At 46.3% G+C, this 22,693-nt stretch overlaps 1 protein-coding gene across 1 annotated transcript in view; it reads left to right on the forward strand.

The window, feature by feature from the left end:
- IGFBP7 (insulin like growth factor binding protein 7) overlaps positions 1-22,693 on the forward strand; it is an 81,521-nt gene that overhangs the window by 53,794 nt on the left and 5,034 nt on the right. Inside the window, exon 2 of the mRNA XM_054484660.2 lies at positions 17,862-17,971. Coding sequence (XP_054340635.1) covers positions 17,862-17,971 — 110 coding nt within the window. The remainder of the gene's footprint in view (positions 1-17,861; positions 17,972-22,693) is intronic.

Genomic DNA, 22,693 nt, shown 5'->3' on the forward strand with positions numbered 1-22,693 from the left:
AAGAGTATTTCCATGCCCCTGCAATCTCCTTCTGTGGGGTAACACGTCCCACGTGCATTGGCATAGCTTTGCTTCACCTTGTTTCCATTTCTCACAGCTCACACCCAGCCGGATGGACTCCTCTGTCCCCCAGCCTGATAAGAGCAAGGGTGACTTGCCTTGCTAAATGGTAAATTCCTTATGCAAAGTTTTCCAGTTCTCACCAGGCAGGTCCTCCTCTCCTGTGATCAGAGAGACATACCCATTTCCCTGATTTCAGAGCAGTGCTATTTGGCACTTCTGAGCCTTACTGAACAGTCTGGCTGTTCCTGGCCCAGGCTGTTTACTGCACCCACATCTAGCACCTTCTCAATTCCTCTCAGCACTCAGAAAAATTGTCTTGTAGCTGAACTCAAACACACACTAATACTTATCCTAAGTACCCAAGACACACGAGAAGAACTAGCCCCACACTAGCATAAGAGGAGCATTCTATTCCAGGTTCAGCCTTAGGGACGACACTAGAGAAAATACCAAAAATGGGAAAAGAAACACGAAATCCTGCTAGGAAGCTGAGAGAAAATCTGAGAACACTCAGCAAAGAATGCATGAGCAAAGGATGGGGTAGATAACAGAGAGCTTTTCAGTCTCTAGACCTCACAAAACGGCTCAGAAAATGACCAGAGGGGCCAAGTTGGAGAAGAGGAAAACACTGAGAAAGAGCAGGAGGAGCTCAGTTATACGCGGCTGGCTAACGTCTGGGGTTGTCTGCCAGGGAGTCACGGTGGCTGGGCTGTGACAATGGGAGTCCGGGGCCTGGAGGGTAAAAACATACGCAAGTACAAACGCCAGACGCCCGCCGAGCAGCCATCACGCCCTGCGCTCTGCTCCACGGAAGCCTGAAGGGGGGCTATTCGCACACAGAGATCCCTTTATTCAACCTCCTCCTTGCCCTCTTAAAGCCAAACCGAATGTCTTAACAGAGAGGCAGTCGGACCAGAAATGAGCAAAGGGCGGCTCCCAAGTTCGAGGGATTTTAAATAAGACCCACGCACTCCAGACACAGAGCCCCATCTCCATACAGCACAGTCAAGGGCAGGAATGAGGAGGGCGGAAGAGGGACAGGGTGCAGGTGGGAGATGACTGCCCTATTTTATGAAAATGGAAAGCAGTCCAGAAGGAGAACCGCGATGACCCTGTCCACCCCCGCGTGATTGAAGTGGTGGCGGTGCTGGTGTTATCAGGTGTCTGTACCCTTCACCCAGAACCAGCCCACTGGATTTTCTCAATTCTCCGTGAATACTGGCACCTCCCAAGTAGTACTTGGTCTCTCACTGCCCAAAAAGACCTACGAACATAATTTCTTCTAATCTGTCCCCCTCTCCTCCTTTCTAACTTTCCACCTTCCTGTCTTCCTAATTATCTGAGTATCTCCTGCTCAAAAACAATGTTTTAATTGAGTGCTTCTACCTAGGGAGTTTTTTTTAAGATGCCTGTACCAGACTCTACGCCCAAACCAATGAGAAACTAGGAGTGCAGCCCAGGAGTGGGCATTTTTTTCGACACACCCAGATGAGTCCAGTGTGCAGCCGGGATTGGCAACCACCGGATAAGATCCTGCAGGACAGAATCCTTCCCAGAGGCCAGTACCCGGTGGCTGAGGCTCTGCATGTCTGCTGCCTATTTCTGCAGATGGCCCCGCTATGAAATCTTTTCCAATCTGCATAGCCTTCTGGAGACTGAACAAACCTCTGCTTGGTAGCTCCTGGTCTAAGAGGGTCACCCTATACTGCACTGTCGGACCCCACAGGCACTTTCCAGTGCTGTCAGCCTGGCCTGAAGGATTTGCTGGGATTTCTAAAGTGTAAATCTTTTCCTTGGGCAGAGTGGTGCTAAACACTTGTCTGGTTCTCAGGGAGCTCAAGAACTTTAGTCTTCTACTAAAGACCCAAGGTGTTAAGTTTCCTGGTGCTCCTTGGTTGTCAGAGTGTACAGGGAACAGCAGAACTGGCCCCATTGTAGCATCCTCCCAGGGAGTTCAGGCCTCAGCCTTCAGCTTCGCAAAATGTTTTCAGGAGGAGGTTTAGCAAGTCCAACTCTCCTGAAGTAGAAGATCACTTGGGAATCTCTTACATCCTCTTCCCCAGGGGCACATCTATTTCTTCTTTCTCTTTTTTTTTTTTTTTTTTTTTTTGAGACAGCCTCGCTCTGTCGCCAGGCTGGAGTGCCGTGGTGTGATCTTGGTGCACTGCAACCTACGCCTCCCGGGTTCAAACAATTCTTCTGCTTCAGCCTTCCAAGTACCTGGGACTATAGGCACGTGCTACCAAAATTAGCCTGGCTAATTTTTTGTATTTTTAGTAGAGACAGGTTTTCACCATGTTAGCCAGGATGGTCTCGATCTCCTGACCTCGCGATCTGCCCACCTCAGCCTCCCAAAGTGCTGGGATTATGGGCATGAGCCACCCCGTGCCCAGCCAAGTACATCTATTTCTAAGCAGATTGCAATTCTTGTTAGTCAGCTCAGGGCCTATGGATAGAGACTAAGCTTTAAAGATGGTTGAGCCTCCCCTTACAGGTAGTTCAAGAAACCCTTCCTGATGTCTGAGGATACCAGGCACTGGGTCAGTATGTAGGGGCCTGAGAGTGGGCAGGGACTCCAAGATGAAGTGTCCTAGCCAGCCTTGGTGGTTGCTCACCTGTAGTCTCAGCCACTCAGGAGGCTGAGGCAGGAGGATAGCTTGAGCTTGGACTCCTGGGAGTCCAAGACCACCCTGGGCAATGTAACAAGATCTCATCCCAAAAAAAGAAGGAGAAATTTCCTAGGGAAACTCACTATTTAGGCTTCTAGGAATCCCAGAATCAGGTGTGACCATCCACATGGTTAGCAATAAGTTTCCTATGGAAACTTCCCACCCAATTCAGTGCTTGCAGAATAAAAAAGTGCTAGCAAAAACATTTAATATCTTGTATTTAAGGTGAGTCATAGTCCAGACAGGACAGGCCCATGAGATGTGGAAAAAATGTGTTTCCAAGGCTATGTTAACATCACTAGGGAGTTTCCTCTCAGAAAGGCATTCCCTATAAAGTCAGTTCTTCCAGGTCCTCAAACCAATTCAAAACCTAGCCTGCTGATTCAACTTGTGTAGACCTCAGCCAGTCTGGTATTAGGATGATAGTGTAGGTATTCCAACTTCCTAGGGGAGCTCTGCTGAATATGTTAGCTCATCCCTGGGCAATGTTGTTGGCACAGCCCCGTGTTACCTCATCTATCACATGTTTATCAGAGCGAGCTCACCATCTTGCACACCTGAACATGGTTTCAAGTCCTTCACGGATTTGCTTCATGGAAGTAGCAGGTTCCCTTCAAGAATGACACCAGACCACATGTACCAGAACCACCATGGGCAAGAACCACACCCTGGAGTCAGACTCTTTGTCAGTACCCCACTTTTTTTTAATGCTAGACCCGTACAAGGAAGAGGACAAGAATAAGAAAACATCATCAAGGGTCAGGTGCGGTGGCTCATGCCTATAATCCCAGCACCCTGGGAGCCCGAAGCTGGCAGATCATCTGAGGTCAGGAGTTCGAGATCAGCCTGGCCAACATGGTGAAACTCCATCGCTGCTAAAATTACAAAAATTAGCCAGGTGTGGTGGTGTGTGCCTGTAGTCTCAGCTACTCGGAAGGCTGAGGCAGGAGAACTGCTTGAACCTGGGAGGCAGAGGCTGCAGTGAGCTGAGATTGCACCACTGCACTCCAGCCTGGGCGACAGAGTAAGACTTCATTTCAAAAAAAAAAAAAAGAAAGAAAAGAAAGCATCATCAAATAAGAGATTTGTTTGCAAGCAACCAACACATTGCAAGAAGCAACTTTCTGTGCATGTTCTGTGGTCAGTTCAAACTTACAGTGATAATTGTGAGATATCACAAGATTGACAGTCATCGTAGTGAGACATCTGAGTACTATGTCCACTTGAGAAAAATAGACTTAATGCTCCCTATGAAGATTCTCAGCATCAAAGATTGGAGCCAAAACGAGGTGTCTTATTAATCCAGAGGTAACTAGCAATCAGCCAGGAACTCAGCTCACAAGATCTGGGCACGCGGTCACCCGGGCTGCATTGTATTGAATGGTCTGCTCTTAGACAGACTGGCCCTGCAAATACGTGCCTGGAAGCTAAGCAAGGCCTTGCTATTCACTTATCTGCTTTACCTGGGGTGGGGTGGGGACGGGCCAGGTGGTCAGCAGCGAGCTGTTGGAACTCCCTCTGGAGAAACTAGTGAGAGGGAGTGCCAAATCTGTCTTCCTTCCACCCAAAGGACCCCACATAGCCTTCCCAGGGCTAAAATGTCAGCTAGACAGTGCTTGCCTTGGTACTTCTGGTCTCCCCACTGGGGTTCAGTGCCTCCTCATGGCCCAGGTGATACCTGAAATTCAACAAATTTAAACCCAAGTCCACCCTTTCCCCTCCTTCAATCCAGCACCTTCCTCAGACTGACACCCCTGCTTCTGTTCATGGTGCAGCAGCCTCCTGTAACCTTTGAGGCTCACAGCCTTTAAGTCATGCCTCTCTTTCCTACATCCAGTCAGTTACTGGGTAGTGTTAGTTCTTCCTGAATAATCCTCCAAGTCTTCCCCTTTTGTCTGTCTTCTCATTGCTGTGACCTTGAGTTAGAGCCTTAATCCCCGCCGTGTCCCATCCTGATGCGGAGACCTGCAAAATCATCTTGGGAAATGCCACTTGAATCATGACACTCCCACTTTCAGAGACACTTTGAAGGGTAAGGCCCCACCTCATCTGCCTTCTGCTGTGCCCTGCACCACACACGAATCCTCTTCCCGAGCTGGCCCGCATGCTCACTGTTCCAAGGCAGGCCAGAGTTTTCCTGCCTCTCCTCAGGCAGATCCCTGCCTTTCACCTTCCTTGATGAAAGTCTCATTTCTGAAATGAAAAGCAACACCTCATACTTACTGAATGTTTACCCCATGCCAGGTACTGTGCCAATTGCTGTATCTTGTTTGATCCTTTTGATGGTCTAATGACTCAGATACTACCATTCCATTTCACAGGTGAATAAAGCGGGGGAAGTGAAATAACTTGTGCAATGTTGCATAACTCAGGAGTGGTAGAGCAGAATTCCTGATTCCAAGTCCACACTCCAAACTCACTATAGTCTATTACCTCCCAGCATTTTGTTCTTACTCTAAATGCACTAAGCCTCCCCAACACCACCCCAATAGACTATATTTAGAGAAGAGGAAGCAGTTCTTACACACTTTTGCCCTAGACAGTGTTTGGCAGGGTCCCATTATTATAAACTGTTGGTTCTTCATTCACGCTAAAGTGGAAATGACTAACAGTAGCTTCCATAACTAGATGAATTTGCCTTAAACTAAAAGCCTGAGATTAAATCTGGCCTATGCTGCTTAAGCTGTTGTACTTTCTTCTCCTCCCCTGCTGTCCTCAGCCAGTACCCCTGAAACCGTGTGCTAGATTCCCATACCAGGGTTCAGCTGCTACATCATCCCGCCTCTGGAAGTTCCGTAAATGACTTGCCTTGGCAGATGGCTCTGCTCTTTAATTAGCCATACAGTTACTGCTTCCCCTTATTTAATATCAGGAAGCTTCCACTTGTTTCATCCCCTTCCCCCTCTTGGCCATAGTGCCTTCCTACTATTCTTTTCCCGTTTTGTACTTTTGTGTGCTCCTGTTCCCTTCAATGTGTTATCAGAATCTCATCTCAATCTAGGGATTTTTGCCAAGTTGTCTGAACTCTCTATCTCCATATATGGTGTCTTAGGTCCTTCTTAAACCCTGATTTTCCCCTTATTTGGTATTAATGCAGACACCATTTTCAGGACCCAGCATCAAGAGTCAAGGTGAGTGTTGTTTGCAAATCTATCATAACTCAGAGAAGTCCCCATACTCAAATGTCTTAGCCATGTTAGTATGTACTCAGTAAGAAGCCATGCACAGTGGCTCATGCCTGTAACCCCAGCAATTTGAGAGGCCGAGGAGGGAGGATCACTTGAAGCCAAGGGTTTGAGACCAGCCTGGGCAACAAAGCAAGACCCCGTCTCTACAAAAAAAAAAAAAAAAAATTCTTTTTTACTTAGCCGGTCATGGTTGCACTTGCCTGTAATCCTAGCTCCTTGGGAGGCTGAGGCAGAAGGATCCATGAGACTAGGAGTTTGGAGTCTGCAGTGAGCTATGATCACAGCACCATTGCACTCCTGCCTGAGTGACAGAGTAAGACTCTGTCTATAAAAACTTTTTAAAGGCCAGGCGTGGTGGCTTATGCCTTTAATCCTAGCTCTTTGGGAGGCTGAGGCAGGTGGATCACCTGAGGTCAGGAGTTCGAGACCAGCCTAGCCAACATGGTGAAACCCCATCTCTACTAAAAATACAAAAATCAGCCGGGCGTGGTGATGGGTGCCTGTAATCCCAGCTACTCAGGAGGCTGAGGCAGGAGAATCGCTTGAACCCGCAGCGCAGAGGTTGCAGTGAGCCGAGATTGCACAACTTCACTCCAGCCTGGGCGAAAGAGTGAAACTCTGTCTCAAAAAAAAAAAAAAAAAATTAAATAAATAATAAAATAAATGTTCAGTGAGAACCATAATGTGAATAGTATAATCCTGCATGATTTTGGTGTGAGGATAATTGATAATCCTTTTCTTCCAGCAGACCTACCCATCTCAGTGGGATTTGCTTCAAGTGATGTATATGCAAATTAATTTGCATCTTCTGGTCATATACTAATTGGTTGGTGAGTGGTTAGTAGCCAAAAAACATTGCTTATGGCAAGAGAAAGTCAAGTGAAAGATTAAAGAAAATCATGATTAATAATCTGCCAGCTGATAAATAAGATATCTATAACACCACTTTGGTGAGATGTACGCTTTTGGTCATGTGTACACTGGTGCATTTTCAAGACAGTGGCTATCTTTTCACTTCTGTTTGGTTAATCATGTTATGTTGTTCTGAAGTTACTGCTGCCTTATACCCACTTCACACAGCCTGAGCTCTGTCTCCTTCCAATGAACATGAAGAACATTTGATTCCGTAGTTCCTGGTTCTGTTCTGATTCCGAAGTTCCTGGTTCTGTTCTGATTCCGACAGGATGCTGGCATCCTCAATTAGGCCAGCTGAGGAAAGCATTAGAAAACAGTGATGGACTACACTCTGTGGAACTTACCGAACCCAAAAGGATTTTAGAGAAGAAATAAGGGAGAGCCTGAAGCTGTCAGGCTGCAAAAAATGTCAAAGAGAAATGAAACTTCAGCCTTAGAATGTCAAATAAAGTGTGATAAGAAATAAGAGGAGGGAAGATATTCCAAGTAGGTAAGGGCATCAGCATAAGCAAAGGTGCTGGAAGGGGTAGTGAACATGTAATGGTGGGTGAGCAGGACTGCTGGGAGCAGACAGTGAGTTTGGGTAGAAATGACATGGAAGAGTGAATTGGTAAAAATGGAAGAGATGATGGGAAAATGAGAAAGCAAGGAAGCAAAAAATATATAGTTCAATATGATATTGGAGGACAGAAATGATTATTGGGGGTAATTTGACTTTTGACCATTTCCCAGGCTTAATTCAAGTATATTTAGCTTTCAAACATGACTTCTCCTAATATCTTCTACACAGCTCTTTCAGATGAAAAAAAATTGGCTAACTTGGTAAAGGGTGATACCTTTATAAGCTCTATTTTTTTAATCCCTGAGGAAGTGAACCATGTTATGAGTCACATACATTGTGTTTAGGTAGGTGAGGAAATGCATTGAACTGATTTGCAGAGAATGAGCACTCCAGACCCAGACAGTAAGACTTCAGAACTTCATAGATGTCAAAGCATCTTTGACATCTATGTCCCAGCTCTAGGACACATTCATGATAGGTTCACTTACTTCCAAACCCAAAGAGGATATTCTTAGACACTTCCTAGTTTCTTCATCTTGTAAAAGTGGTTAAGTGGCTTGTCCAAGGTCTTTTGGCTATAAATTGTAGACAAGGATTCAGAGCCAAGTGTTCTGTCCCCAAGAATGCTTTTGTCTTTTTTTTTTTTTAAATAGTAACATCATGAGGACGTCTCAGGTCATGGCTGGGGAGTGCTTTGTGCTCTGTAAGGGACTAGGAAATTGTTCACATACTTCTTTAATATTGTTCCTGCTGTGCTTTTTATAGGATAACACATTTTAACTCTGTCCTCACTACTAAGACTTTATATAAAATCAGCTGGAATGAATTGCTGGTCAAATTCAAAATTAATTTCATGTCAAAGTCTTTTCCTCATGATATTTGTGTGTTTTGTGAGAACTGCCCTTCTTAAATTCTTCTGAACCAACTCATAATACTCCAAATTTAAATCCATCCATCTATAAAACTACCTTTTCTGTATCAGTAGTACTTTTTCAGAACATACCTATTTCTAGATTATAATCAAATATTCTTAAAATAATCTGGTAGTCTGTGAGTCCTTTGTCTAGAACTTAATTAAAAGTGGCAAAGGAGGCTGGGCGCTGTGGCTCATGCCTGTAATCCAAGTACTTTGGGAGGCCGAGGCAGGTGGATCACGAGGTCAGGAGATCGAGACCATCCTGGGTAACATGGTCACCCTGTCTCTACTAAAAATACAAAAAGTTAGCCGGGCATGGTGGTGGATGCCTGTAGTCCCAGCTACTTGGGAGGCTGAGGCAGGAGAATGGCATGAACCCAGGATGCGGAGCTTGCATTGAGCCGAGATTGCACCACTGCACTCCACACTGGGTGACAGAGCAAGACTCCGTCTCAAAAAAAAAAGGGGGGGAGGGGGGCAAAGGAGAAGCCAGGCATGCTGGCTCACACCTATAATCCCAGCACTTTGAGAAGCCGAGGCAGGCAGATTGCCTGAGCTCAGGAGTTCAAGACCAGCCTGGCCAACATGGCAAGATCCCATATCTACAAAAAATACAAAATTTAGCCAGGTGTGGTGGCACACACCTGCAGTCCTAGCTATTTGGGAAGCCGAGGTGGGAGGATTGTTTGGGCCCAGGAGATTGAGGCTGCAGTGAGCCATGTTCGCGCCGCTGTGCTCCAGCCTGAGTGACAGAGAAGACCCAGTCTCTAAAAAGAAAAAATGTAGCAAAGGAGGAGTATGCAGACTTAGGTGGAGATTCTGCAGGAGACTTCTAAGTACTTTTAAGGTGATCTGATTCATTAAATTGAATTTTAGTTTACTTTATTTTTAATGTTTATTTTTTATTTGCATAAACGTATGGAGTACAAATGTAATTTTGTTCCAAGGATATATTTCATAGTAGTGAATTTTTGTTTTCTTCCAAGCTTAGAACTTTCTTCTTCCTTGCTATAACTTCCTTCAGGATCTGGCTATCTTTCTTCATTTTTTCTTTCTTCTCCTTCTCCTTCACCTCCTCTGTATTAGACTGTTCTTATGCTGCTAATAAATACATACCCGAGACTGAGTAACTTATAAGAAAAAGAGGTTTAACGGACTCACGGCTCCACGAGGCTGGGGAGGCCTCATAATCATGGTGGAAGGCAAAGGAGGAGCAAAGTCACATCTTACATGGCAGCAGGCAGGACAGCATGTGCAGGGGAACTGCCCTTTATAAAACCATCAGATCTCATCAGACTTAGTCATTATTACGAGAACAGCACAAGAAAAACCTGTCCCCACGATTCAATTACTTTCCACCGGGTACCCCCCTAACCCGTGACACATGGGAATTATGGGAGCTACAATTAGAGATTTGGGTGGGGACACAGTCAAACCATATCATCCTCCCTCCCTTCTTTCCCTTCAAGGAATGTTCAAGTAGAAGAGACCCTCTAAGGAATGATCAAAAGAAGAGATGCTCTAAAGTTACTGAGCAAGAGTTATAAAAAATAGGGAAGGCAAGAAAATGAATTTAGAGGGTTGAGAAGGATCTAAAGAGATTGAATGAGAATTAATTGAGTGTGTAAGGTAAAAGGAAAATGGGGTAGCCTGGTTTGGGTACAGTCATCTGGATAGAAAAATGTGGGTAGTCCACCTTGGGTGGACATCTCTTTACATCAGGCAGCACTGCAGACGGCTTGGTTGCTTTCTGGAGTTGCCGAGGGTGGGCACAAGGCAGAGGGAGGCAGCGCACAGTCATTTATTCTATGAACAGGATGTTTGCTAGACAGATGTTTGAGCAGTCTGGAGCTCTTAATGGAACAAGGGCAAGGATAAATAAATAATTGGACCTATCCTGATGTTTGTCCCTATACATTTAAGAATTCTGTGACCTGTTTTAAATGGAATCCAAACACTGAGTATGAGTTAGATGATAATGTTGTTCTACCCTTGGCCTGGCCTTGAGGACTGATTTTGAGCTTTCTGTATGAGAAAATTAGGTCAGAGTGACCTAAAAATTTCTTTATTCTTAAAAACAGAAATAAATTCTGGATCTGCCTTGGCCTTCTTGGAAGAAAGGTAGAGTGGAAAGAGTTGGAAGTTATTTGGTACAGAGTCATTGAGTAGAGTGCTCTCCTGAGGTAGAACAGAACTGTCAGGGATTAAATTGCAGGACAGACCTGCAATTCAAGATGATTGTTGGCAGTGAAATTGCTCATCAATGGAATATGTGGGATGATGGTTCTTGAGAGTCGGGGAGGAGAGTGCAGCATTGTTGGGGCTGGCATTGTATCCACTGAAAACATTTTCAGCATCTCTTCTCTTCTATACAAGACTTGTCCTCTTGGTGTCCATGTGGGTCACCATTAAGTTGCTTGCTTATTCTTTCTCACCATGTATCTTCATTTACCTTTCTCTAAAACTTCTGTAATTTGCTTTTATCAAGAGATTTTGGTCGGGTGCAGTGGCTCACACCTGTAATCCCAGCACTTTGGGAGACCAAGGTGGGCGGATCACCTGAGGTCAGGGGTTCAAGACCAGCCTGGCCAACATGGCAAAACCCCATCTCTACTAAAAATACAAAAATTAGCCAGGCATGGTGTCGAGCACCTGTAATTCCAGCTACTTGGGAGGCTGAGGCAGGAGGATCGCTTGAACCCAGGAGGCAGAGGTTGCAGTGAGCCGAGATCACACCATTGCACCCTGGGCAACAAGAGCAAAACTCCATCTAAAAAAAAAAAAAAAAAGGAGTTTTTCCATTCCCTCTGCATATTCTGGGGGAATTTCCAGACCAGGTAAGTGGTAAAGAACCAATCAGAGCTTAGTAAATAGGTATCCTACTGGGTATCAGCTCTGAACAAAGTACTGGGAAGAATGTTGAATCCCTACAGATTCTTCCAACACAGGAAGTCACGTGGAGGCCAACCCGCCTCCACCTACTCTAAGAGGTCTGTTGGTCCCTTGAATATTACACTGATAATTTATTGATGTGACTTTCCTTTGCAAGAAACTGCATGTCAAAACCAAAAGGCCATTCTGTAGCCTTATTTCTTAGCACTTTCCAGTTTACGTATTGTTTTAAACTTTTCTTTTTTTTTTTTTTTTTTTGTAGTATTTATTGATCATTCTTGGGTATTTCTCGGAGAGGGGGATATGGCAGGGTCATAGGATAATAGTGGAGAGAAGGTCAGCAGATAAACACATGAACAAAGGTCTCTGGTTTTCCTAGGCAGAGGTCCCTGCGGCCTTCTGCAGTGTTTGTGTCCCTGGGTACTTGAGATTAGGGAGTGGTGATGACTCTTAAAGAGCATGCTGCCTTCAAGCATCTGTTTAACAAAGCACATCTTGCACCGCCCTTAATCCATTTAACCCCAAGTTGACACAGCACATGTTTCAGAGAGCACGGGGCTGGGGGCAAGGCCATAGAACAACAGCATCCCAAGGCAGAAGAATTTCTCCTAGTCAGAACAAAATGGAGTCTCCTATGCCCACCTCTTTCTACACAGACACAGCAACAATCTGATCTCTCCTTCCTTTCCCCACACTTCCCCCCCTTCTTTTCAACAAAACCGCCATCATCCTCATGGCCCACTCCCGATGGTCGCTGTCTCTTCGGAGCTGTTGGGTACACCTCCCAGACAGGGCGGCCGGCCAGAGGCGCTCCTCACCTCCCAGACGGGGCCGCCGGGCAGAGACGCTCCTCACCTCCCAGATGGGGCGGCCGGGCAGAGGCGCTCCTCACTTCCTCCCAGCCGGGTTGGCAGCCAGGCAGAGGCGCTCCTCACCTCCCAGACGGGGCGGCCTGGCAGAGGCGCTCCTCACTTCCCAGAGGGGGCGGCCGGGCAGAGGCGCTCCTCACTTCTCAGACCGGGTGGCCGGGCAGAGGCACTCCTTACTTCCTCCCAGACGGGGTGGCGGCCGGGCAGAGGTGCTCCTCACTTCCCAGACGGGGCGGCCGGGCAGAGGCGCTCCTCACTTCCCAGACGGGGCGGCCGGGCAGAGGCGCTCCTCACTTCCCAGATGGGGCAGCCGGGCAGAGGCGCTCCTCACTTCCTCCCAGACGGGGTGGCGGCCAGGCAGAGGCGCTCCTCACCTCCTAGACGGGGCGGCCGGGCAGAGGTGCTCCTCACTTCCTCCCAGACGGGGTGGCGGCCAGGCAGAGGCGCTCCTCACCTCCCAGACGGGGCGGCCGGGCAGAGGCGCTCCTCACTTCCCAGAGGGGGCGGCCGGGCAGAGGCGCTCCTCACATCCCAGACGATGGGCGGCCAGGCAGAGACGTTCCTCACTTCCTATACGGGATGGCGGCCGGGCAGAGGCCCTCCTCACTTCCCAGATGGGGCGGCTGGGCAGAGGGGCTCCTCACATCCCAGACGATGGGCAGCCAGGCAGAGACGCTCCTAACTTCCTAGACGGGGTGGCGGCCGGGCAGAGGCTGTAATCTTAGCACTTTAAGAGGCCAAGGCAGGAGGCTGGTAGGTGGAGGTTGTAGCGAGCCGAGATCACGCCACTGCACTCCAGCCTGAGCACCATTGAGCATTGAGTGAGCGAGACTCTGTCTGCAATCCCAGCACCTCGGGAGGCCGAGGCAGGCAGATCACTCGAGGCCAGGAGCTGGAGACCAGCCCGGTCAACACGGCGAAACCCTGTCTCCACCAAAAACACAAAAACCATTCAGGCGTGGTGGCGCGCGCCTGCAATCCCAGGCACTCGGCAGGCCAAGGCAGGAGAGTCACAGGAGCCCGAGGCAGGGAGGTTGCAGCGAGCCGAGATCACGGCAGCACAGTCCAGCTTCGGCAACAGAGGGAGACCGAAAAAAGAAGGAGAGGGAGATCGAAGAAAGGGGAGAGGGAGAGGGAGAGGAGGGAGAGGGAGAGGGAGAGGGAGAGGGAGAGGAAAGGGAGAGGGAGAGGAGAGGGAGAGGAGGGAGAGGGAGAGGAGGGAGAGGGAGAGGGAGAGGGAGAGGGAGAGGGAGAGGAAAGGGAGAGGGAGAGGAGAGGGAGAGGAGGGAGAGGGAGAGGAGGGAGAGGGAGAGGAGGGAGAGGAGGGAGCTGTTTTAAACTTTTCATTGTGCTAGTAAACCCAGCGTTTGTTCAAGGATATTTGAAATAGTCAAGGGTTTTTGTAAATGTTTTGCAGCAAACTGGTCCTAACAGCCCCTCCTCTGCCCTTCCACTACATCACCCCAATAGGAGTCAGTGGATATTATAGATTTTTGTGGTATGGAAGTCTTGTAGAATTCTAGGCATAGCCTGGTGGCAGGATTGACAAAATCATTTACATTCTTAGAATAATCCAAATGTTGACTCAGCCCATTTACCTAAGGTATTCCAAGCATTGGGAGAGAGAAATAGGAACCCATGATATGATTTGTCCTAATATTGAATCCCCTGACGATGGCTGTCATTCAAAGTATTCCTGGGTTCAGGTATTTTTAAAGAATTCATGGCTGGGCACTGTTGCTAACACCCGTAATCCCAGTACTTTGGGAGGCTGAAGTAAGAGGATTACTTGAGCCCAGGAGTTTGAGACCAGCCTGGTCAACATAGCAAGACTCTGTCTCTACAAAAATAAAAATAAAAAAAGAATCCTTACTTGTCCTAGAGTGTTCTGCTTCTTGGAATAGTAAGAGGATTGGGGGGAAACAGATATATTAGATCTGCCCTCTATTTAGTGCTTCAATTTTAGTACAATTAATTTCTAAATTATGCCATAGTTATTGGTGCAAAGATAGACACATAGACTAGTGGAAAAGAACAGAGAGTCCAGAAATAGACCCACACATATACAGTGGGTCTTAGAGATTTCCACAAAGGCATTATTATGATTCATTAGGAAAAAGATGGTCTTTTCAACAAATGGTGCTGAAGCAATTGGATGTCCTTTTAGGGGAGGAAAAATGAAACTTGACCTCTGCCTCATAGCACACACAAAAATTAATTCAAGATGGAGCAAAAACTTAAATGTGAAAAGTAAAACCATAAAGCTTGTAGAAGAAAACAGGAGATCTTCATAGCCTTGGGCTAGGCAAAAATTTTCTTAAACAGGACACGAAAAGCACTAACCATAGAAAAGAAAACTTGATAAATTGGACTATACTAAAACTAAGAACATCTGTTTTAAAATCCCATGGGAAAAATCCATAGCATGTCTTCAAGATCTCTGGCAGAAAATCAGGCTGGAACTTCCCATTAGCACTCCAGAATCTGCCCCCTGCCCAAGACTGATGACCCTGCTACCTGTACTGGCAATAGGGAGATGGACACAGGTTAAAGTAAGTAGGTTTTGGCAGGGCTGAGGCCCTCAGATCCTCACAATAAAATTGTCTTGCATTCTTTGTGTGGTTTGGATATGAGAGAAGCAGCTTTGTTCCCGAGCTCCCCCTCAAATCTCTGAACACTGGTATGTTCTTCTCAGAACAATCCTTTGAGATCCCCTGAGCTTTGAAGTCCTCCTGCCAAGTCTTTGTGTGGGAAGGAGAACAGAGCAGCATGAGGGCCATCAGAGAGGTGGGCGAAGGCAGTTCAAAGCCCAGCCAGATCCGGCTCTGTGGTGTCCAAGCCCTTGGGGTCTCATAGCCCTAGAGGAAGCCTGGGATAGGGTGAGGCCCAGCCCTTTGCGGGGTTCTCTATTGCTGCATCCAGACTAGGAAATGTCTGAGACAGAGCCAGAAACATAAATACTGCACCACTGTGCTCACCACATTCATGTTTGCAGCAGAAGAACCAAGCCCCCTGGCCAGGATATATGCTTCCTATTCAGACCTATGGTTTGGAGGGAAGGAAGCACGAAATGTATTTAGAGCTTTCCAAGCTTTTGATTGTTTTGCACATTCCTACAAAAATAAAAATATCCCATGAGATTAAAAAAAAAAATCAGCTTCTAATGCTTTAGATGAGTGGGAAAATCTTGCACACTGGGGTCATTTCCTTTCTGTTTCAAGAAATTAATATTGTGCTGCAAATAGCCTGTTGCAGAATGGGAGACTTCATGTCCTTTGAATGCTGATTATGCCAGAAAACTTTCCAGTCCTAAAGGGGAGGTTGTCCCTTTCCCAGGACTCTGATGCAAGATGACCCTGCAGTTTGCTACTTTGCTAGGATAGGAGACCCAAGTCATCAGAGATTTAAAATTCAGAAGGGATCATTAATTTATTCATTCAAGAAACCATGCTAAGCATGGAATAAGGGCCAGGTTAGGTTCTGGAGTCTCACACTGCCCCACATGAGGAACCCAGGCTGCCAGCTCCATGACCCTCCTCTGCGGATGGTCCCAAGTCTTTCTGAAGGCCCCTGGTGGCAGAACCCTGGCATTCAGAATTAGCAGAAGTGACATACTAATTACCAGTAAATAAAAAGTAGGTGTGCACATCTCTACTGCAGATGCTGGGAAGCCAGGCCGTCAGGGGACAGGCGCAGTCAGCAAGCACCCGCTCTCTCGGTATCTGTTGGCTTCCACAGTGTTGTGTTTCAGAGCCAAACCAGAAATCACCCAGGGGGGTTACTTGCATCAGCTCTGGAAAATGTGTAAAGGATTGAAGTCCTGAGACTTTCCCATAATGTCTTATTTAGGCATCAGTCTCCCTCAGTTGTTTAGAGCAGGAATCAGCAAATTTCTTTATAAAAGGCCAGTGACAGTGAATATTTTAGGCCATACAGTCTCAGCCACAACTGCTCTAGCAGCCAGAGACAGCAGGAAACAAATAAGTGTGGCTGTGTTCCAACAGAACTTTATTTTATGGACATTTCCTTACAATTTTCACACGTCATGAAATATCCATCTTTTAATTTTTTTTTCTACCATTTAAAAATGCAGGCCGGGCACAGTGGCTCACGCCTGTAATCCCAACACTTTGGGAGGCCGAGGTGGGGGATCGCTTGAGCTCAGGGGTTCGAGACCAGCCTGGCCAACATGGCAAAACCCTGTTTCTACTGAAAATACAAAAATTAGCTGGGCATGCACTTGTAGTCCCAGCTACTTGGGAGGCTGAGGCATGGGAATTGCTTGAGCTTGAACCTGGGAGGCGGAGGTTGCCGTGAGCCAAGATCATGCCACTGCACTCCAGCCTGAGCAACAGAGTAAGACCCTGTATCAAAAAAATAAAATTTTTCTTAATTTAAAAAAATAAAAATCCAAACACCATTCTTAGCTCACAGGCCATGCAAAAACAGATGGCAGGCCAGATTTGGCCCACAGGCCATAGTTAGCTAGCCCAGGACCAGAGAGTCATACCACTTTCATAGCAAAAAGGATACACATGGTTTGTGTTGACTCTGAGTGGGGACCTTCTCCAGAGGGTGCCATGATACAGAAGGTGGGGAGGGTGTGTTCCCTAATTGGGGGAATGGAGAAGCATCACTCTGGCCTCTCTCAGTGGTCCCATACCTGCTGAGTCTATTTAGGCAGTGGCTTGAGGGTGCCCCCCACTTGCCAATGCCTCCTGCCAGGGACCTGGACACTGAGAACCCTGGGAAAGGGCCCTCTCCTTGGGGACCCTGGTCACACCCAATAGATCAGTCACTCTTCTTCCTTCTTACCAGCTGCCTCTCCCGACCACACTGGAAGAGGGACCCTTGTACCACCTTCCTTGACACCTGGGCCTCTTCTGTTCAAAGGTGCCTCCTGCCCAGGCATGGTGGCTCACACCTGTAATCCCAGCATTTGGGGAGGCTGAGGCAGGAGAATTACTTGAAGCCAGGAATTCGGGACCAGCCTGGGCAACATAGCAAGACCCCATCTCTACAAAAAAAAATAAAAATTAACTGACATGGTGGTGCACGCCTATAGTCCCAGCTACTCGGGAGGCTGGGGTGGGAGGATTGCTGGAGACCAGGAGTTTGAGGCTGCAGTGAGCTACGATCAAGCCACTGTGCTCCAGCCTGGGTGGCAGAATGAGATTCTGTATCAAAAAAATAATAATAAAATTAAATTAAAAATAAAGATGTCCCTTCCAATCCCCTAAGGCACACAGCACTCCACATGTTTCTTTTCTTCCCTGCCTCATCACCCTTTTCAACCTTAGATCCTAAGCTTCTTGATGCAGAGACTTCCACCAGCACATTTTCAAATATTCTTTTAGATTTTTTTCTTCATTACCCACGGAGCGGTTGCTTGTTGCCTTTCCAGCCCAAAATAGAAATAGCAGTAAACAAAAGAAGAAAAATATTGAACATTTTGGAACTAAAATTTTATTATTACTGGAAAAGTCCCAGATAATAAAAAACAGCTGGTAAATTAGCACTCATTTAAGCATGGTCTGGGGAAGAAGAAAATTTTAATAACAAATTTTTCTCCCTAATTGTTTTTGTTTGTTTAGATTTATGCATGCCCAAAGTGGACCTTAAAATTATGTTGGTGGCAGGAGGAAGCCAGTGTGGTCTTTGAAATTTGCTTCAGATAATCCACCAAGGGGATGGCCTCATAAACACAATTATTATTTTCTCCCTAAGATGCTGACTCATGTGAAGGGCTTTTAAAAGATGACTTTGGCTTTGTGCCCTTTCCTGCAGGTCCTTCCATAGTGACGCCCCCCAAGGACATCTGGAATGTCACTGGTGCCCAGGTGTACTTGAGCTGTGAGGTCATCGGAATCCCGACACCTGTCCTCATCTGGAACAAGGTCAGTGGCACAGACTTTAAGAAGACATCCTAGGCTGACGAGCCTCTCTTGCACTGCACAAGGATGGTAAAACGTTCAATCCTCAGCCTGCTTTGTTGACTGCGGCTCCTGCAAGGTGAAGCCTTAGGGCAGGCATACAGGCCCCTCCCCTGGATTCATGGAACAAAAACCAGTCCCTGCCATGCTTTTGTTAGCAGCATCCTAGAAACTGAGAAACTGGAAGAACAATAATGCTGAACACCTGAACCCACCTTCAGGGTGTATGTGCACCTGTGGTGTGTGTATGTGTGTGCATATGTGGGTGTGAGTGAAACTGTGTGTGTCTGTGTTTGTGCCCTCAGTGGAGACAGTATAGCATAGGGGTTAAAAGTGAATGTTTCTCTCTTTCTGTCCCAAAATACCACCTCCAAGCCCCCACCAAGCTGTTTGTGATGGCATCAGTCTCCTTATTTAAGACTGAACATTTAGCTGATAATTTAGATCCTGTCTGCTTGGAGGCATTATTATTATTTTACTGGGAGGCTCGGCTAAGAAGGTAAAAGGACACAAAGCCCTGTAGCCTTCTCCTGTGAGCATGGATTATTTTTTCAGATTCCCTAAGTGCTGGGAGATGGATGAGTACATTTTAAGGGCACTTGGAAGTAGGATAGAAGGAGTGAGGTGGGATCTATTTTTCTAAGGGCCAAGGCTGTAGAACCATAAGTTAGGGACAGAGGAGACCACTCCAGAACAGAGCATTAAAAGGTAACAAGAGGAATATCAAAGAAAAAATTATCTCCTTTCTGAATTTTGCTAAATGCTGGCCCCAGCCCCAAGTGGAAAAAGCATGATATTCTTTTAATAAATCAGCTTTGAAATGACTTCCCAAATGGAAAAAAGAAAAAAAAAAGTGTAAGGCTGGGTGCAGTAGCACATGCCTGTAATCCCAGCACTTTGGGAGGCTGAGGCAGGAGGATCACTCGAGTCCCGGAGTTTGAGACCAGCCTGACCAACACAGTGAGACTGCGTTCTTACAAATAATTTTTTTTAATTAGCTGGGCATAGTGAGGCATGCCTGTGGCCCCAGCTACTCAGGAGACTGAAGTGGAAGAACCCCTTGAGCCAGGAGATCGAGGCTGCAGTGAGCTGGGATTGCCCCACTGCACTCTAGCCTGTATCACAAAAAAAAAAAAAAAAAAAGTGTGAATTCCTTACCCAGGGTGGCTGAGTTCTCTACAAGCTAGGGTTTCTCAGCCTCAGCACTATTGACATTTGGGGCCGGATAATTATTTGTTGTGAGGGCTGCCCGTGCTTTGGAAGATGTTTAGCAGTATCCCCAGCCTCTACCCACTATATAACAGTAGCATTCCCCCATCCCCCCATCATGAGAATTAAAAGCATCTTCAGACATTGCCAAATGTCCCCTAAGGGTGTGGGGCTGGGGAATTGCCTGGACTGAAAACCACTGCTGTTAGCCTCAGCTCCCTTCTCTACATTATAAAAGTAGCATGTAATTATGATAAAGATTAAATAAAGTAATGCAGGTAAAAATCACTTGATACTTAGTTAGCACTCAGTAGACATTAGCTACTGTTCCTGGAAATTTTTCCCTTCAAGTGGCATTATCTTGTATAATTATCTTCATATTTGAAGGACGACATCATCTCAGCATGTATAGAGAAAGGAAAAGAAAACACTTATTTGTCATCAACTAACACCTCACAATTACACCATACACTTAGGTTTTTGTCTTTTTTTTTTTTTTTTTTTTGAGACATAGTTTCATTCTTGTTGCCCAGGCTGGAGTGCAATGGCACGATCTCGGCTCACCGCAACCTCGCCTCCCAGGTTCAAGTGATTCTCCTGCCTCAGCCTCTCAAGTAGTTGGGATTACAGGCACCCGCCACCACGCCTGGCTAACTTTGTATTTTTAGTAGAGACAGGGTTTCTCCATGTTGGTCAGGCTGGTCTCGAACTCCCGACCTCGGGTGATCCGCCCACCTTGCCCTCCCAAAGTGCCAGGATTACAGGTGTGAGCCACCGCACCTGGTCGTTCTTGTCCTTTTTATACATTTTGAATTGCTGAGCCTCACAACCATCCTACGAAAAATAAAAATAAAAAAATTATCAAACTCATGCTACCAAAAAAGAAACTTCGTTTAAGTAAAAGGGCATAACCAGACATCCATTTTTAGCTGCCTTACTTCTCCAGCAAGCTCTAAGGTGGATGATAGTCTCCCTTGACTATTTTGTTTGCTCTCTGTGTGACCGGGGAAGCAACTTCTAGAACTCCAGGAGGACTGTGACTCCCGCAGTCGGAGCTCTTTCTGTTGCAAGTTCTACCAGCCCATTTGAAACTAGCCTAGGCAAAACAAAAAGCGGGGCGGGATCCAGCCTCAAGGGCCCCTGCATCCAGGTACACACGCCATCAGAACTCTAACTCTTGACTCTTTGCTCTCAATATACTAGTCTCATTTTCTTCTGCTTCAGAAAGCTTCCTATGCGGTGGGAGATATCAACTCCACTCACATTTTTATTACAGCTTAAAGACCCCAGAGGAAAGAAAGGGCTTCCCTTCTCCCTGCTGCATTGTGAAAATCCCACGAAGGGCTCAAGCCCAGGTCGGGTCACCTGCTAACCTCTGGCTCCCCCATGCGGCCGGAGGGATGCGGCCACTGACATTGGCGCCGGCGTGAATCCGCCTGGTTTGTGTAAAAATCTGGGAACAGGTACCAGAAAATGCCTGAGGTGGGGGTGATGGCAGAGGCAACACTACTATACCATCCTTTACAGTGAAGCTTCTCTTAAAGGAGCAATAAAATTTGGCCCCAATCAATTATGTTTTTAAGAGGAAGGCGGAGCAAGAGTAAGAGCAGAAATGCAGTCCGTGGATGGGTTCCCCTCCATCCTTACTGCAAGAACTGCAGGCGTTCCTCACTGCTAATTTGGAGATTGCTGGTTTACTCAGGGTGTGGGGAGGTGGAGAAATAATGTTCCGAGGAATACCCATGAAAAGCTCCGTTGCAGTTCTCTACAGTTTTCTAGGGATACTTACACAATGAGAAGCGAGGGTCACCCAAGTGTCCTGGGGCATGTGACCTTACTGGCAAATCTTGGCAAAGAATAATTTCTTCAGTCCTTCCTCTACCCAATCCCAGCTACAGTATTCACATACCAGAGGAATACGTCTGCCTCGGGAATCTTTTCCCTTTTAGGACTGTACAGGGCAGATCCCAATAGACAAGGCCTCCCTGAGGGCTTGTCCTCAGGGCTAGTCAGAAACACCAAGGTAGTTGAGGCCGGTGTGGTGGCTCGCACCTGTAGTCCGTAGCCACTTGGGAGGCTGAGGTGGGAGGATCGCTTGAGCCCAGCAGGTGGGGCTGCAGTGAGCTATGATGGCACCACTGCACTCCAGCCTGGGCAACAGAGCAAGATCCTGTCTCTGAAAAAAAAAAAAAAACCCCACTATGTCAGTCAACGAGATGGGTGCTGAAGCAAAGTGAAGTGGAAGTAGGAGAGAAACAATTTTTTCTGCAGACTTTCCAGAACAAGCAAAACCCAACTGTGATGCTCTGCCGGTTTTCCTCTACCTTCATAATGTAATTTGCCACATGCATGACCCAAAGCAATGTTTCTTACACTGCAGACCGTGACCCATCAGCGAGTCCTGGAACTAATGTAGCGATCACAACCAGCATGTTCTTATAAAAAATAAAAAATAGAACAGAACCTATGTTAAGGCATCACACTTATCACTTATGAAGGTGTCATTTCCTAAAACTTTTGTATATTCCAGATTACAATAGTTTGGTCCATGTCAAAACTAAGGAAACTTGGGAAGTCACTGACCTAAATAATTAAACGGGGTATTTGTTTTCTCATCGCTGTCCTTGTAACCAGACTGTTAAGAATACAAACATATTTACTATCATGTGTGTTTCAAATCCAATTTAAGAGTAGAACACCTTTTTGGATAGATTATTAGAATCCTCACTTGTTAAGAGAAACTGAGGCTCAAATAAAGACAGCATGTCCTTCTTGCTCAAGGATTCTTAGCAACAGCAGAATTAATGGCAAAAGCCTTTTCTCCATGACACTTGAGACTGCAGTGGCAATTCTTAACGGTTGGCACAGGCTGGCGAGTGGTCTTTACTTTCCTTACTGGTAGTAAGGAAAGCTGGCTTTAACAAGCCCCATACCTTTCAGCAAACCCCTAGCCTAGAAAGATTCGAAGGGCAATGTTTTGAAATGGGAACGTGAACTGAAATAGCCATATTTGACTTAACCCTTTTAAATCAGAGATGATGCTCACAGCGAAAGCAAAACACCTTCCCAATACTTGTCTCTGAGACGGAGAGGCTCTCTGTTTAATTCTTTTCTTGCCTGAATATTTCTTCAGATTAGGGCTTCCTTGACCTCTAAGAATATTTTTTAATCAAAAATAGTGACCTCTAAGGTAATGGTAATAAGCAGAAATTATCCAGAGACATATAAAGAAAGAGTTGAGAATCTCCCCCCACCTCCTCCTTCTGCCTGAGGTAACCAATGTTAACTGCCCTGGTTTGTATCTTTCCACACTCTTTTTCATATCCAAGCATATTCAAACATATATCCCTACAGTGAAATGAGAATATAGTGTGCCAGTAAATTATTCTGAAACTCGCCTTTTCTCAACAAATACTTTACGGACATCCGTCCAAGTCTGCTTCTCAACAGCTATGTAATATTCCAAGTATGAATACT

The sequence above is a fragment of the Pongo pygmaeus genome, chromosome 3 (genome assembly GCF_028885625.2).
Source record: "Pongo pygmaeus isolate AG05252 chromosome 3, NHGRI_mPonPyg2-v2.0_pri, whole genome shotgun sequence".
In the NCBI taxonomy this organism is placed as follows: domain Eukaryota; kingdom Metazoa; phylum Chordata; class Mammalia; order Primates; family Hominidae; genus Pongo; species Pongo pygmaeus.